At 34.0% G+C, this 18032-nt stretch overlaps 1 protein-coding gene across 2 annotated transcripts in view; it reads right to left on the bottom strand.

Moving 5' to 3' along the window:
• Window positions 1–17786, bottom strand: part of LOC121375083 (F-box only protein 32-like) — a 107780-nt gene extending 89994 nt beyond the window's left edge. Inside the window, exons 1-2 of one of the 2 annotated variants that reach the window (XM_041502313.1) lie at window positions 17615–17786; window positions 3715–3808 (exon numbers count right to left, since the gene is read on the bottom strand). In XM_041502313.1, the coding sequence (XP_041358247.1) occupies window positions 3715–3808; window positions 17615–17742 (222 nt within the window). In that variant the 5' untranslated portion in view covers window positions 17743–17786. Of the gene's footprint in view, window positions 1–3714; window positions 3809–11696; window positions 11911–17614 lie in introns of those variants that run through there. The other variant, XM_041502315.1, reaches the window with a different exon arrangement.
• Between the last annotated feature and the right edge of the window lie 246 nt (window positions 17787–18032).

Raw genomic sequence — 18032 nt, 5'->3', positions numbered from 1 at the left:
TAGTTAGCAACCCATTTTCAGTGTTAAAATGTATGTTATAACTAGTGATTATTGGACTAGAATTTATGACCATTTTAGGTGTTTGTTTTGGGTTTCTTTAAATTTCAAATTGGAGTTTTAGTCATGTATGGCATATATTTTTCTACCGACTGTTTGTTTTCTTTATTAACTGCATTTGTTTTAAGATTAAATATGTTTTTATGAAATGTACAATACAAGACATGTTATAGTACAGACATTTGGTGTTGTGTACTATGTTAGTATTTTTACTGCCAAATTAGTGTCATTTATTAATATTTTATTCAGATTTTTTTTTTTTAAATGCATAGACACCTTGTTAGTAGAAAAACGTTTTTTCTTAAACATTGATTTGGGAAATGTAAGTTACTGACTGATTGTAACATAATGGAAGTTATTCAACTGTTATTTGAATTCTATTGCTTAATTTAAATTAAATGTGTACTTGGAAGAGAAAAACAACTTATTTGTTCAAGAATGTGTACTTTTAAATTTTTTATTAAATCTTGTAATGTACGTTACATTTAAGGTGGTTAATTTGATTAGGCTTTGGAGCAAAACAATATGTATGTGAGGCATGATCTTTGAAAACTGTTCTATTTGAACTGAAAATCAGACTGTGCTACGAGATAACATCTGCCTCGTGTTTTTATGGCACGTGTAGCCACTGAATGGCATACTTTATTTTGAAAATTAGTATTTAAAACAGTCCTAAACACACTAAAATTCACAACAGTATAGGTTGTATATTTTTATATTAAGTATGAAAGGTAATATGCCCATTTAATTTATATGTTCTACTATGAATATCAAACAGCGAATATTAATGACAAAGATCAGTTCATCAGTATCTATCTTGAAAATATAATGCTTTGTTGGTAACGCATATTAGATGTACAGTGGGTTCCACCTAATTGCATGCCGGGTAATTGAATATATCGCCTAATTGCAATATTTGTTGAAACACCAAACCATTTCCTGTAGTTTGAATGCATGACGTGCCATTTAATTGAATAGATTCTCCTATCAAAATCCGTGTAATTGCAAACCAAAATAGCAGAAAAGCAATTTAAAATGTGTATAATTCAACAAAATTTAATTAAGCATGCCTTTATTTCATGTCAAAACAAGTTGTAGTTTAAAATAAATTACGTAAGCGTTGTAATCAACAACTGCTAATCCATTAGACACCTGCGAAGTCGTCCATCTTTGTTGTGTCACGTGACACCGCCGGATATCGTAAGTCTGTATTACAGACTGTAGTAGTCGATAAAACTTGAGTGGTACATGCTGGTTAATTGTTTAGTCCATTCACAAATTTTCTTGTGTGGGATAACTGTTTTTATTGTTGTTTATGTTAGCTAATAGATACATAATAAAGGGATTATCGGCAAATAAAATAATTCTCTTGAAGTTTGTTGTGAGTAGCTGTTAATATGAGATCAATTAATGTTTACCGCTGGTTGCTAAAATCATTAAAAGATTACTAGAGAAGTTTATTTAACGACCGAGCTGTCGACGATCAAAGAGCTGGGCTGGTAATTTTGTATTACAAGTATACTTTAAATAAAATAAAGTGACAAAAGAAAAATAGCTGTTTCTTTGAAAATGACTACGGGTATTAAAGAGCAATCAACTGATTAGGGCCTAATTAGTAAAACAACTCATTTTCACAAGGGCCTCTTTATGGCTTTTACTTTTAAATATGGACACATGGAATGCACAATTATTTAATCGGAGAAATGGCTATGAAACACAAGAGATGCGATCTTTCACTAGGAGACAAATATGAAGCAGTTAAACTTTTGGACAGCGGGTGAAGCAAGGAGTGCTTTATCCACACTGTGAAGATACTTTGGTGAAAGTAACTGTGATCACTTTGAGTTATTGTATAAACTTGAAGACGTGTGTGAAGCTACCGCTGCTAATAACCGCTGGCAGACCAAAATCACAGAACACATTAACTGGATTCCGTGAAGTTAATGACTACACAAAAGTGAACATTACAAATGTGAAACCTGATATTATAATTTAGTTATATTTACTGTTTGTTCTAATTTAATATTAATGAATTGGCTAAATGCAAAAGAAAATGTTTGTTTTATTTATGTTTAACCATGTGTCTGAAGTTATTAGTGCTTTATTAAACTGAACACATTTAAAATCAGTTGTTTTCGTTATTTATTTTTTGTCATTAACTTGAATGGGACATTATATTATATTATATTATTTATATTTATTATTATTTAAAATGTCTAGCCTATACCATAATTAAGACTTTAGTGTCACAAAAATTATTAGCTGGTAACAGTTTATATCACCAAGAAGGGAAAATATATTTATGGTTTAGTTGTGTCTTCTATGTTTGACTATTACTGGTGGGAATTTACTCCCGATCCATCGTTTATCGTAACAAATGTATGAAGGAAAAACGAAAAACAGTCATACAGATAACATATTCTTTTATTTAGGGACAAATCAAATTACTTTTGTTCAGGTAATACTTTGTTAGGCCATTAAATATGTCACTCGTCCGTGACAATATGAGCGTAATCTTGCAAAATAGCCCGGTCAAATGTACACTGTTTACACTACTTCGTTCCGGGGCAACGGATACCAGTTTAGTATTAAACGGAACGAAGTGGTGTAGCCAGTGTATACATACATGACCGGGCTATTTTACGAGATTGCTGTAATGTGTAAAAAAAAACAAATGTAACGTTTAAGCAGAGTGTAATGTGCAAAGACAAAAAAAGAAGAAAAGTGGAACGTTTAAGCAGAGCGTAATCTTGCAAAATAGCCCGGCCAAATGTACACTGTTTACACTATTTCATTCCGATGCAATGGATACCAGTTTAGTATTAAACGGAACGAAGATGTGTAGCCAGTGTATACATACATGATCGGGCTATTTTACGAGATTGCCGTAATGTGCAGTATCAACTGAGGAAACCAGTTACAGCCTTTCGCGTAAATGACTAGATCGGGTAATTGACTAATAGTCTATTTGCACAGAGACTATGCAATTACGCGGAACCCACATGTATACATTTTGATGTATTTGACATTTCAGTTTATTTTATGCACTAAATTACTAAAAATTAACATTACTTAAAAACTCTTGTTGATTTTGATTTTTAATACACTATATTTTGAACAGTATTTGTCATTGGGAAACTAAGACAAAGTTTAGATTTCTTTTTTCCTACGTCCAGATGCTACCATTTATTAAGAAAGCATGATTAACCAAGGTCTGTGTTGAAACATGGTGCAACCAGTCACAACAAAGATTACTTTGTAAATATTAATTGTCACTTTAATTTTTTTTATATCGAAATATTCATATATATTATTGTCTCACATTAATGAAGTGAAATACCATACCATGTGATAAACCAGGGTAGTTCGTACCCTATAATAACTAGTAAAAACAGAAATATCATCTTCTCAAGCCAGAAAAATGTGCTCTTTTAACCTAAAAAAGGACATTTTATATGCGTTTGCTTTCTGCTAGGTACATCTATAAAAAAATTCTGGTGTTACTAACAGCAGTCATTTGATCAAGGTCTAAAGTTTTTTGTAATAAACAATAACGTCTAGCATATTTAGTAACAATTTAAGGAACATAATATTATACATAATATGTATAAAAGATGTGAACACTGAATATGGTACATCAATAATAAAATGTGTTACCTCTTTAGATACTCCTTTGTTGTACTGTATGTATGGTCGCCGTCTTTCCAGTAAGTATGTTTGATCAGCATCAGGAAGTGCAAGTCGGATAATTCTAAAAGAATATTATCAAAGTTCTACTGAATAAAACAATTCTGAATTGTGCTCTCAATAAGCGTATCAGGGGCCTTATTCACACAAAGCACGCAAGCCTGCAAAAGACCACGCAACTGCTCTCTGTTGTTTCATGAAGACTGCGCTTTTTAATGGGTATACACACAATCACGCTATTTTATGTTGTTTTTTGCATGAACTACAAGGTCCCACAAATACAACGCAATCAAGAAATAATGGTGTTATTGCTTGAATTAGATGAATATTTTCTACAAAGAGACACACACACACCCAACACACACGAACAGAGAGAGAGAGAGAGAGAGAGAGAGAGAGAGAGAGAGAGAGAGAGAGAGAGAGAGAGAGAGAGAGAGAGAGAGAGAGAGAGGGAGAGAGAGAGAGAGAGAGAGAGAGAGAGAGAGAGAGAGAGAGGGGTGGGTGGGGTGAGTGGGGGAAGCAATAGAGCACAGCACAGACACATGTAAAATATCTTGGTTCACCAGAGGTTAATATTTAATCACTGTTGCTATACTTGATACTTCTTTACTGTCACTACAGCTGTCATCGTAATTGTCATCATCACTGCCTTCCTTTTCGTTGTCCGTGTTGTATTGGACCTCATGTAGGATATCAGCCAATGTAGGTGGCAGGATTTCCCCATGACACCACTTTGGTTCCAACCTTGCTCCAGGTCCACCAGCAGCAATCCACCCATTATTGTCTGTGGGTTCAGGAATATCAGGTTTGGGTGTATCTTCCAAATCCCTACTTCATAGTTTACCCTTTTGTGTTATTAAGTTGTTAGCATACAAATCAAATACTTCATTAGTTGTATGATTTTGAGCATGGTCTGAAATCTGTGACCTTTTGACCTTTGTTGACCTACTTATTGACCCCAATTGAATATATCACTGGTGTGGGTGTACCTCTCCCCAATATCAGTATGTGGAATGTCAGCTTGCTAGTAAACACTGATCTGTTTTAGAGATATGACCATTTTTACTTCCCCTTAGCTACAGCTACATTTTTGTTAACGTTAAAAATACGACCTTTTTCTAGTTGTCACGCAAACACTACTTTGCAAAATAAATGAATACTAACACTTTGGATTTGTTGCAAGATGTGTCCCCTACAGTTTTCAAGTTGTTAACACCAAAATAATTGAATATTAAGAGAGTACTATTCAAATAAATGCTTATATGTCAGATTTTAAGCATTGTCTGAAATCTGTAACCTTTTGACCGTTGGTGACCTACATAGTGACACAATAATTCTAATATACATACCAAGAGGCCACCAATACCAACATTTTGAGTGGTCACAGAGTATTCTCTGTCAATTTAAACCTAAGTTATGTCCATTTTTTTTTTCCCTACTCCATAATTCTAATTCCAAAAATCTTGCGTCATGGTTCACTTTAACCCCTCCAAAACTATAGTGCGTCCCTGTTTATCCAATGTTAACATTCATAATCCTAAAATATAGGTCCGAAATTGTTAGAAAAACATAGTTTAGTCAATTCGGGAGGGGTGTGTGCGTGTGTGCAAGATGGGCCCCTTCAGCCCACGGACTACAGGTGTCAAGGGGTATCTAGCATTTCCAAAGGGGGGGGGGGGGTGGGGGGGGGGGGGGGCTAAAATTAAAAAATAAGAAGAATTCTAACCATCCTCCACTGCATGAAGCAGGGGAACAGTAATATGGACAGGCCCTGTTATCAAAAAATGAAGTTACTTGTTAATCAAGTGTTCTTCTTTAAAAAAAAATAAAAAATATCAATTTAGTGTTGATCTCTAACACTGGCCATGAAGTGTAGTTTCTAATTGTATGTAACTTTCTGTCTTATAAGACATCTTTTACTCATAAAAAAATAATGTACTATATAAACCTTTATTTTGAAGTTTGCAATTAGACATAGACGTTATTTTAGCATTTAATATTCAATATAAAATACACAATCATTTAAAACAAATGACTGTGTAATAAACAACTCATTTTGTAATACACAATGTATATTAAAAAAACAAAAAAGGTAATAAAAATCTACCAATCATGTAATAAATATAGGTACCCAATTTATATAATAAAATTGGGCCCATTTTGTAATAAAAAATAGGTGATAATTTTATATTAGAATTTAATAACATTTTCCTATAATATGGAAATCTACCCTGATCATTTAGATAATGGATTAATCCATCATATACATATTTAATTGTTAGTATCTACATAAGAAGGTGTTTACTTGGCTGAAATATACATTGGCTAAGAAATATGTAAATTAATATACCATATTTTGGGAAAACTACCCTTGGTGAATGATCTTGTACCCTTGGTAGTTAGGTACTATAAAAAATAAAAATTACAAATAACAAATTGAATATACCCCGATAATGGATTAATCCATCATATTCATATTTAATTTTCAGTGTCTGCATTAGAAGGCATTTATTTAGCTGAAATTAACATTACATATAAAATGGAAAATCTACCCTGATAAAATTGAAATCTGATGTTTATAATTTTTACAAAAACTACCCCCAGCTTTGGTGCCATCTAAAGCCCTGGCATTAGCCAATTATCACTTGGGTATTGTGGGTTGTCGTTTTTGCTCCAACGTAGCGTATCAATAGGTCTAATAGTGTACATTTTTCCTTTGGATTATTTAACATTAAAATACTATAACCTCATTTTGTTCCGTTAATGCAACTTGAAATATATTTAGTTAAATAGTTTATTATATTATTACGTCATTTATGCTGTTTTACAAGTCAGGTTGATCAAAGAGAAGTGCCTCGTCGAAAATTACTGCTTTTGTTTACACTGTACATACAGGAGATGGTCAGGAGCTAACATCACTTCGCCCCAAGCCTTCCCACCGGACGTCACAAAAATGAAACAAAATGGCTGCCCCCAGTTAGCAGGAATAAACATGTTTTTTTATTAATTCTAAAATTATGCGTTTTTCATTTGCTAAAGTGTCAGTATGTGTTGGTGGTCCGGGTATGCATCTTTCCAACACATAAGGCTCTTGTTTGAGTTGACCCTACCTTTAAGTCTATTTTGTAAATGTGAATATCCTGCTCCCACCCTCCAATGTTCATGTTTTAAAGCTCTATCTCCCTATTTAAAGATGTTCAATCACAGATTTTGTGGGCCTTATTTCTCTAAATATGGATTATAAATGACAATTAAATTAATTTGGAATACCACACCTTGCTATTGTGTCACCCAAAACATTTTAATTGAACCACAATTAAGGGAATCCCATGACAACCTGTGAGCAGCTTCATTTAAAAAAATTGGAACTCTTTTATTAGGAGTCTGAAACGTCTGACAAAACCGAGTATCAATGAAGCTATATATATGACAGCTGTGTAAAGTACCTTTGAATTGTATATACAGTGCACAACCACTGTAGACTATAAAATAATTTAAAATATATTATTTCTTGACACCCCCCAAAAAACGGTGAATATGCTGAAATAAAATAATAAATAGTTGAAACATAAACTCACGATTTTTGTTTATTATTATTATTTGTTTTATTTATTTTGTTTATTTTTATTTTTTATTGTTTTTTGTTTGTTTGTTTTTATGGAGCTATCGTACACAGGACCACTGCGGGCATGTGTGCAGGAATTTTAACAAGGGGTGGGGGGGGGGTCTAGACTGAGTTGAGAAACGTTTATAGGGGGTGACACCCTCCGCCGGACAATTATCGGGGGAAAAAACAACAGAAAACAAAATTTGCTTAAGCAGGGGATTGAGCAAGCGATTATTATTATTGTTTATTTTAATTTTATTTATTTTGGGGGGATGAGGGGGGAGCAAGGATTATTTTGTTGTTTAATTTGTTTGTTGTTCAGGGTTTTTTTTTATGAAGCTCCGTTCACAGTACCACTGCAGACACGCGTGCAGGGATTTTAGCATGGGGAAGAGGTCTACACGAAGGCAAGCGAAGTTTACGGTGAGGGGTCGAGACATGTTCCCCCAAAAATGTATCACAAAACAAAATTGCTTGTACAAGGAGATGGGTTATGTGCCTGCACAGACAAAAAACATTGTGGACAATAATTTTTGCTTAATACACAACATAATGTCCTCTAACCGTACCGAACTGCGAAACTAGCTAAACTGTTAGTACTGTTACCGAATCATAGTTATTAATTATGCTTATCTGTAACAATAATGATACACTGACGGTTCGAAAACAGATAACACATTTCCTTCTGACTGTTTCCAGTTACAAGCCCCTGTTGTTAGTTTATGTACGGTCCGTAGTTGGTGTGTATTTATTTTCTTTTTCGGATAATCTCAGAAGCTGATAATTTTATTTATTTATATGTATTAATTCATTCATATATAATAATAATAATAATTATTATTATTATTATAGTACTACAGGGGCAATATTACGCTATTCATATATGGTAGCAGGGTAAAATGGGTATGGCGCCATACCCAAATTTTATTGCAGATTTAAAAAATTTAAGTTAACCATGACAAAATTAATGACTATTCTTACTGTGTGATTTTCATAACCCTAACCCAACACCTAACCCATATTATTTCTGGGGGAGGTCCTCCATACCCCTATAGACTGCTGTTGCATTCAGCAAACACATTGTAAATATTTAATTTCATAGCGCCATACCCTAAACATTATTTCCGGCAGAAACACTGGGTAGGTGTCTATGGAAAACGTACACAAAAGGGTCCGCTAGATCCATATTTAACCCCCATTCCCCTGTTTGTACTTAGTATGTATTCCTCTTGTTCCAAGTGATTTGGCAATATGGATCAATCAAATACTTATTTACCGCCTATATACATTTTTGCTGTGTTTATAGGCAGCCCTCGTTAGCGGAGGCCATATACATGGCTGTCATATATATAGCCACTTCGTATATAAACATCGTCTAGCTCACAGTATTCTTTAAAAATGTAGTAATTCCTATTCCAAGCCATTTGTAATTACCCATGGGGTTATGGCATATTTTATATAATAATAAATTTGACAAACTAAAAAATTAATGTGGTGTTTAGGTGTTTTTATTTTTCTGCGAACAACAAACGATAAATTTATCTGTACATGCAAAGGCCTAACTAGTCCAATCGTCGCAGTTTAAAATTCAGTACATGTTTATATATCTTTTTATAACTTATTTTCATTGTTTTTCTTTTAATTTACCCTATGTTGCATATAGGACGGTCAAGCATTCTCGTTACACGAGCTTGGCAAAGCATTTTGTCATTGCAGTTATTCGGGGGTTACCTATCACGGGACTATAAAAATAATACGCTATACCTCTTGGCTCCAAATAACCGTTATTTTTTCCTGAATTATGGACTGTTTACATAATTCAATTATTTTTAGCGACAAATCAAATGTATATATTTTAAAATAATACATTAATTAGGTCAACCATCCATGACAGAGTGCCTTTAAGTGACATATCTGATTATTACTATTATTTAGTAGTAAAGTAGGGCTTGTAAATTCTTAACCATGGCTAGTAGATTTTTTAAATCACAGATTCCATGGCTAGTAGATTTTATAAAAATTTCGAGAAGCCCTGCATCCCACTGCAAAATATTTACATAATTGGACAGGGGTTCAAAAAATTTCAAAAAAATTACTTGCCACAGTGCCAATCAGATATTCACTTGCCCCGTATATTTTTCCACTTGCCCATACTTCTTAAGGTAACCAATTGTGTTACACCTATTTAATTTAATAGTGCTTAATAATGTAATAATATTGAAAGTAATTGGTTTTATTGCACAAATAAAGAATTTTGCCAATAGGTTACAACACTTACTCAGGAAGTACTAAATGCATATGTCTGTCCATTAGTATCCACAGTCTTCTCCATTGGTTGATTTAAACTTTATTTTTTTAAATAGTGTCCATTTGTTGATTTAAAATTTGTTATTTGTTTGGTAGTGTCCACCAGGGTGGGGAAAAATAAAATTGTCAATCGGTCTCGCTTGATGTCATTAACGGAGGTGGGAGGGAAAAAAAAAAAAAAGGAATACAAAAAAACTTCTTTTTTTTATCACATCAGTGAAAAAAACCCCACCCCACAAATTGTATATATATTTTACATAATGGAATAAATAATATAAAAAAGGAATAAAAACTATGAATTTAAATCCCATATATGTATAAAAAGTACGAATAGTCAGTACTGTGTCCTGAAAATTTATAAAAGATCGCACCGTTGAAGCGTTTGACAACCTGAGCTAGCACATGTTTAGACAAAGAGATTAATAACGTCATCACTGATTGGACGAAATTTGACCTCTACTGACTCTTGAGATAACCAGTACACGTAGCTGTTCTGCTTACTCCCACTTGTTAACAACAAAGTGGAAATCTTTTGTTAATTTTAAAATCCTTTATAATGGCGAACACCCAGAAATTATCTCCCCCTTAGAGGTCGCGTCATCACTATACACCCTAGTCTCTCGCTTTAAACAGCTGTTCAGTAGTGTGATTTGAAGCCACTGGTCATATAAAATTACTTGTCCACCTCTGTACGAACAGGAAAAGTGGTCATATTTTTTCAGACGATGTTGCATTGCACAAAGAATGTCTGGACTGCATAACGGATCTAGTATATGACAAAATACAACAACAACAAAACAAAAAACAAAAACAAAAACAACAAAACAGTGAATCGCTGAAAAACGAGGCGTTTGTATGTCATTGCCAAAATTTATCCATTCTCGGTGTGTGGATTTAAAACAAAATTAATTATTTATATATTATTTGAATAAAATCTAGTTGAAATATTATATTTTCTTTCCTTTTATGTATGCTATGTGGACATTTGTTTATTTGTGTGTTTTGTTCACTGCTTTTTGGTGAGGGGGAGGGTTTAGGTGAGTTCGTCCTACCCCCCATGGCATTGATCATGTTTGTTGTCGATTATTTAATTTATTTATTTTTAATCAATAATTTCACAGACTAAAAGAAAAAATGTTTTAGAAACCACCCTTTTTTATTTATGTACAGGGTCAGCGGAGTGTATTTGAAAGTGGGGATGGGGTGGGGGTACTTATAGTGTGCTGTTTGTTAAAAGGTTGTGGTGTGTGTGAGAGAGAGAGAGAGAGAGAGAGAGAGAGAGAGAGAGAGAGAGAGAGAGAGAGAGAGAGAGAGAGAGAGAGAGAGAGTGTATACATGTATTTGAGGGCCCGAACCTGTTGTTGGAGGTTCGGAGGCATGCTCACCCAGAATAAGTTTAAATATCAGATGTTAACATAGGGCCTATGACATCTCCAGACAGGAAAAATGAGGAGACCATGGCCCTATCGGCCCTCACCTCTTCCACAGCCCCTAATACACAAATTGATGAAGAAGAAAATAATAGTTTGAGACATGCAAATAGCATACATACAATATAAACAGAATAGTGAAATGTGGAGTGCCCACTGAGGTGTAAAAACAATTGTTTCTTGAAACCGACCCTACCTAAAAAAAAAAAAGGCTTACCCTGATTATTTTCCCATTTGTTTTAAGTTAAAAAGAGTACAGATGTAGTTTAAAGTTTAGACTGGCCCTACCTAATATTTTTTAGTCATGTTCTCAGAATTTTTTTTAGGTACAAGGCAGAATAAAATTTTATTTTCTTCATTTGTTAAACTCTACATTTGATTATTCCTTTTTTAGTCTATCTATAGGATTAGTTGGGCATCTCTTTTGTAAGCTGTAATATGTATGTAGGATGCATTTTATTTTTATACTAAGCATATCTGAAATTACTGACAAAAATACTACCAAAGGATGCTGTGATGGTGGTTTAAACAAATAACTCCAATGAAAGTGAAAATGCTGAAATTAAAGTAATTGGTAGGAGTAGCCTGTGTGGTGGCCATGGGTTTACCTTCTTGGTGAGTCAGTATCTATGCCAAGTGTCAAAACCATGGGTCAAAATTATGAAGGCTGTTTTTCTGAAACACAGATGTTTAACACCAAATTTAAAATGTGCTGAGATGTTGTAAAAAAATATTAATTTCTTTTCATTATTGGTTATTCTAAAGAGACTGTGGAACTTGTTTTGCAATGTGATATTTGATTAAATGCTTGACTTATAACAGGACAAACTGTTTTGTTTTTGCTACTGACCCAAAAACAAACTAACCATAACAAAATACTTTCCAAATTATAATCTAGAATTTATTTACATAAATATCCTGAAACTGGAAATTTTAATATTTGTTCAAAAAATAAATTTCTTCTTCTTTTTTTTCGACGGGTGGGGGGTGGGGGGGGGGTGGATCTTTTTATTCTTTGTCTTTTTTTATTATTATTGCCTAACTGGACTATTTTGGACAAATGTAGCAAAATCCCAACATTTTATTCTCCAGTGACTGTTTAAGCCTATAACAGTTTATAATACTTTCACTTTTTGGGGGAGTATGTTGACTACATTGTGATCAATTCTAGCATGGCATTGAAAACTCCCACACTGTTGCACTGAAAATATAAATACCAGATAGGTATTGTTTATGTACAGTTTATCAAATACATGTACATGCTAAGCAAGTAACTCGTACATTGAACATGAAACAAGCCATGTGTGAATACTGCATGTAATGCATCTCTTGAAATTAATGTAATTAGTGTTAATTGGTGTTGTACCTATATTCACTTTAAACTATTAGTAAACCATAAATTAAGTGTACTTTTATATATAGTCATAATTACTTCTTGCTGCATCTGGTTTTAGAAATCGACATTTGTAAAATAGCAGTATTTTGTTTCTTTAATTTATAATTTATTACTCTTGCAGCCTTTGGAGAGAAAAAATAGTATAACTCTAAAGCAGTTTTCAATTGCTGTTAATTTCATTATCAGTGGAAATCATGGAAAGTCATGAATTTTCTTGGTAAATAAGTGTATGAACCATGATAAAGATTATTTACATTGGACTTTTCTTAATATAAGTACTGAAAAGTATAAAATTTAGATACCGGTAGGTCAAATAGATTTATGTTAAAACAGGCTCAGTGAAATCAGAATTCCTATCAGATTATGTCATTTTGTACACACAAATTAAATTATTTACATTAACAAATTATAAATATCACTATCATTTCTAATTTCATGTAAATGTGTATGAAAAAGCATTGTTATATTTCTACTTACATGTGAAGAAAAAAAAACTATATATTTAATATTTAAAATTTCCTATTTATTTTTCATCATTTGAAATTTAAAATTTATTTCTGTAATTATATATGTATGTTATTGATTTTTTAAAATTTATTACATGTATACATATAAACATTTTTAATTTTTTTAATTTTACATTGAATATATATATATTTATTTATTTATGTATTTTATTTATTTATTTTGTTTGGGTTGGGTTGGGCTGGGTTTTTTTTATTTTTTTTTTGTTTTTTCATTGAAATAATTTATTAAAAATAATTGTTGACAAATTTGGTTGAATTTACTCTACTCTGCAAACGAATAATTTGTGGTTTTAACACGTATATCTTCATATTAAAATCGCGATAACAAACATTGAATAGTAAATGAATGAATGAATGTTTAACGACACCCCAGCACGAAAAATACATCGGCTATTGGGTGTCAAACTATGGTAAACAAATAACATTGAATAGAACCCGGAAGTAAACAGCGAAGAATGGAACGTGGCATTTTATAAATTAAAACTTTATTAAATGCTGTTACCGGTTTTTTTATATTACAAACACTCAAGTATTATTAGTCAAATATGTACACATTTAATGGTTTTGGCATGGTAGATATATGATAGAAAGTTGTAAGAACGGTAGGGAGTAGCCTACGTGGTTGGGGGAAAACCCACGATTGAGCTGGACAGTATTTTGTTCTTTTTTATTCTTCCATTTTTTTTTTTTTTACTACCAACTGCGGAATTTCGTAGATTTTTTATTATTTACTTTAATTTTTAACCGTTCTACGCTTTAGTCACATACATGCTCACAATTAGGTCGGGAATAATAGAGTGGATATATCGATCGGTGCTTTACGACAATACAAATTTAGAAAAAAGAATGGTGTATAGTGCACGAGCGCCACCTGTCGGAAAGTCTCTGATTGTTTGCCATTATTAGATAGACTACATTGAACAGTCAACAATAAATACATTTATAGATTATTTCAGTATATTTTATGCTATTTCAAGCAGTTTGTATTGCACAAGTCTCTTGCTTCGGACTGGGACACTCGACCCGACAAAGCTCCATACATAGGTGTTGACAGGTGTTTGATTGTAACCAGTTGCAAACTCTGGGTCCTTTGTTTTAATTGGAGTGTAATACCTTGATGGCTCTCTCACCAAGAATGGTGTTATTGTTAACGTCTGTTTAATATCTTGATCGGCTCAGCAACTTTGACAAAATTAATGTCTAGCCTAGTGGCTGTGGATTGACACTACTGTAACTGTAGGTCCGACTTCAGTGACTGACAATATATACTTAGGCAGACTTCAAAATCACAGACGTCTTGCCACTAGCCATATTGACCACTATTTATTTATTATTTTAAATCATGCATGAGATACCGATGTCTGGGCAGGCCTGTCCACTTGACGGATAAGAATTTGTTCCAATAATAGAAATGGACAGGTGCTTCGGACTGACAAAAGTGGGACTGGCAAACACACATTTTTTTAAAATAATTTTGGTCTCAGAGATCGAGAATCGGTCCCAGACCGGGACAAAAGGGCTTTTCCCCACCCCTGGTGTCCACTTGTTCATCTCAATATAATTATTGTGTCGATGTATGTATTAGTGGCCGTGGATGGGGTGAGAACCCTTTCCACTTGTGAGCCATTCTTTTATGGCTGGCATTGGCTGAAAAATGTTTAAGAATTTTGGCCCACGTGTCATTATTGAGAGTATATTATTTAACATTCTCTGCCCCAAAACACTTCTCTGGGATGTTTTTACCCTGTTCATAGCTGAGAAGTCTCTTGCAAACAGCCGTGGCTGGGCTCAAAGTAAACATGAGGTCTGTTAATGTTTTTAAATAGTGCATGATTGGTAAACAACAGCATATATTCATGTATGCTTAGAGGGCATCACACCATCATGATTATGGCATAGGGCTAATGAAATATATAGGAAATATAGAAGGTCTGGGAGGCCTGTATTTATGCTTTGTTCAAGTAAACTTGGAAATTATAAACGTAATTTACGTCCCCGTAGATTCCAGAGTCCACCACGTTAATTTGAATATTACAATTTTTGCAAGGATTTAACATTTTGATTGTATTCACAAGGCATGAATATTTTACTTTTACTTAAAATACACCTGCGAAGTCACAGTATTGTCTCAACGCTCCATTATTTTTCAGTAATGGAGAGATAAAACCCTACTTAATTAACCCACTAAAATCATTGGTGTTAATTTCCATACTAACATATATTCACATAAAATTATTACTCAGTGGTGTATTTTAAGTAGGGCAATATCCTCGTAACTCTCCATTCCTGAAAAATAATGGGGCTCGTCTTCATTATTTTTCAGGAATGGAGAGATACTCGGACATTCCCCTATACATAAGCTGTAAAAATTTTAAAGCATATTGGACGCTATTTCCAAGTTTGAAGATCATCAAACCGATTATTGTACGATTATTGTATTAGTCAAACCTTCAGTGGCGGAAATTACCGATCGGAACTCTTTCCAAAGGTTTTGAAGAGATTTGTAACAATATTTAAAAACAAACAAAAAGTTTTAGGTGATAATTACCATAGTCACTTGTCATCGGGCATATGCAGTTAACATAATTACTTGCCTGGCATGAAAATTCCACTTGGCATGGGCATCGGGCGATGGGATTTTTGAACCCGTTAGAATTGAATCATACCCTAACATATTCATTAATATCTATTGTTTTTCATCAAACTTCTGACGGGCGTATCTAGTACTTCACTAATACTCTGATACATTTACTAACCCGACTGACTAGTATTAAACTTTTTTTTAAATAGACCTACAAGCTTGGAACATAATGAATTTCATCGGCAGTCACAGTGGAATGACTAGATGTTAAGATACAATGTATATGAAAATAATGTTATATTGACAGTCTGGGTAGAAGAAAGGACTGTAATCTACATGGCTATAACTATGTTTTAAGTTAATGGTATTTTATTTTACTGACTGACACTAAAATATTGTTCTATGACCAAAAATAAATGTTTTCTCATAGTATGTTTTTGGATATCCAAAAACATATACTATAATTATTTTTGGACACAGAACAATATTTTAGTCAGTGCAAGTGAAAAACCCCAAAAGAAAGTGAAAGTGCTGACAAACTGTTTTTTTAAAGCAGGAACACTGATAGAATGTTGCTACGTCAACACTGGCCCCTCGTTACCACCAGTACATCTAGGGGTAGCCAACACCTTAAAAAATCAACAACTTGACAGACTCGTCATCACAACACGAGGGGATGCACCAATTTAAAGGCTTAGTCAGACTTCTTCTTTTTTTCAGCTCTTGTTCAAAAACGTATCTTTATTTTTTAGTAGTTTGATATACACTTTATTTTTGGCATCCGTCAAAACTGCTCAAATAATGACAAATTACTTGAAATTATTTCAGTTGAGCACTCAGCTTTTTTTTTTCAGACATGAGTAACGGTCGCCGAGCTTTGTAATTGTTGCGACGGAGTGTCACGAAGCGTAGCTGAATGTGGGTGCTGTCGGGTTTCTTTCTGTAGTATGTGTATTAGTGATTAATATGTGGATTTTTTTGTATCAGTTAACTCGAAAATGATCGATGTAAAGGTATTTGACGTCAAACATAGGACTGTTGTGGTATTAGAGCGGGAATCTTTGCCTACCGTTTGGTAGTCAGGAATTGCCAAAAATATACATAGGTTGGTCTCTGTAATGAGAGCGTATTCATGTCCAAATGTCCGTCTAGCTTTCTTACAGTCAGAGTACTCGGGCTAGAGTAAAATGATCAGTTCTCCATTTTTAGCTTTAGGTCTCTGACCTAACTACTAAATTTATTCCAAATTCTGCCCACCTCAAACTTACCTTCCCCTCCTGTCACAGACTTAAGTCATTGGGGATGTCAGTGGTTGAGCCTTCATGGTATATGGGCATGTACAAAGAGCTATCTCTCTCTATTTGTCTGTCTCCATCTATCTCTCTCTCTATATTATATATATATAAACAATTCCAGACAACCCACTTATTTGACAGACAACCTCAAGGTGAGCTCTTGGTTGCTCTTCCCATAACCACCACGCAAATCATTAAAACTGCCCCCTGACATATGTAAAATTCGAAAAAGAAAACCCCCAAAAAAACAACAATCGGCACTCAATGATGTGCGTTGTTAAACATTTCCTTCCTTCAATGGATTGAATGCTACGCGGACATAATATTATACATACATGCATGGACCCTGCTATTTTTGGCAATGATATAACGCTAGCCCGAGTACTCTGAATGTAAGAGAGCTAGACAGACATTTGGACGGTTATGACGCTCTTGTTAAAATTACATAGCTTGGTCTCCGACTACAACGAGGGCGTCATAACCGTCCAAATGTCCATCTAGCTCTCGTAGAGTACTCGGGCTAACAGGAAGACGTGCACATTTGCACCTATATTAACAAGAATGTGTCTTAAAATCCACAACATTTGATAACCCAACGCATAATTATTGAGAATGCAACGGAAATAAATGAGCGATTTCACCAACATCGCAGTAAAATCAGTCTAAATCAGTGTAAACAACACCGTACACGCAAATAATCATTCATTCATTGTGGTTAGTTTCTCACCTGGCAATCACATTTTCATTGAGATTCTCGAAAACTTTGAATCGCCACAATCTCAGTTTCTCCCAGCCCTCTGTGGTTCGAACCCATTCGTCCCCAGGTGAACGCCAGTCACGTCCAAGAAACGGCATATTGTATATTTAATAACGAACAATCTGTCTTCTTTGTGGTTAAACTGCGCACTGTTTATAAACATATGTAAATACCCACAACTACGGGCTGAAGGGCTAAATCAATTTTGATTGGACAAAACTCGCGACAAGACGCAGTTGATTGGTTTATATTTGTGCCAGCTTTCATCACGTGGCAATGTTTACACGATCAGCTGTTGTTACCTCTCAATCTCATGCGTGACCCAACAGCATTGTCAGGACCTGATTTAACGAATTAAGCCAAACACATTCCATATTTCTCGTCAGTA

This window comes from Gigantopelta aegis, chromosome 6 (genome assembly GCF_016097555.1).
Source record: "Gigantopelta aegis isolate Gae_Host chromosome 6, Gae_host_genome, whole genome shotgun sequence".
Lineage (NCBI taxonomy): Eukaryota > Metazoa > Mollusca > Gastropoda > Neomphalida > Peltospiridae > Gigantopelta > Gigantopelta aegis.
Note: the sequence above shows the minus strand (reverse complement) of the source record. Positions and strands in the feature narration are given on the sequence as shown.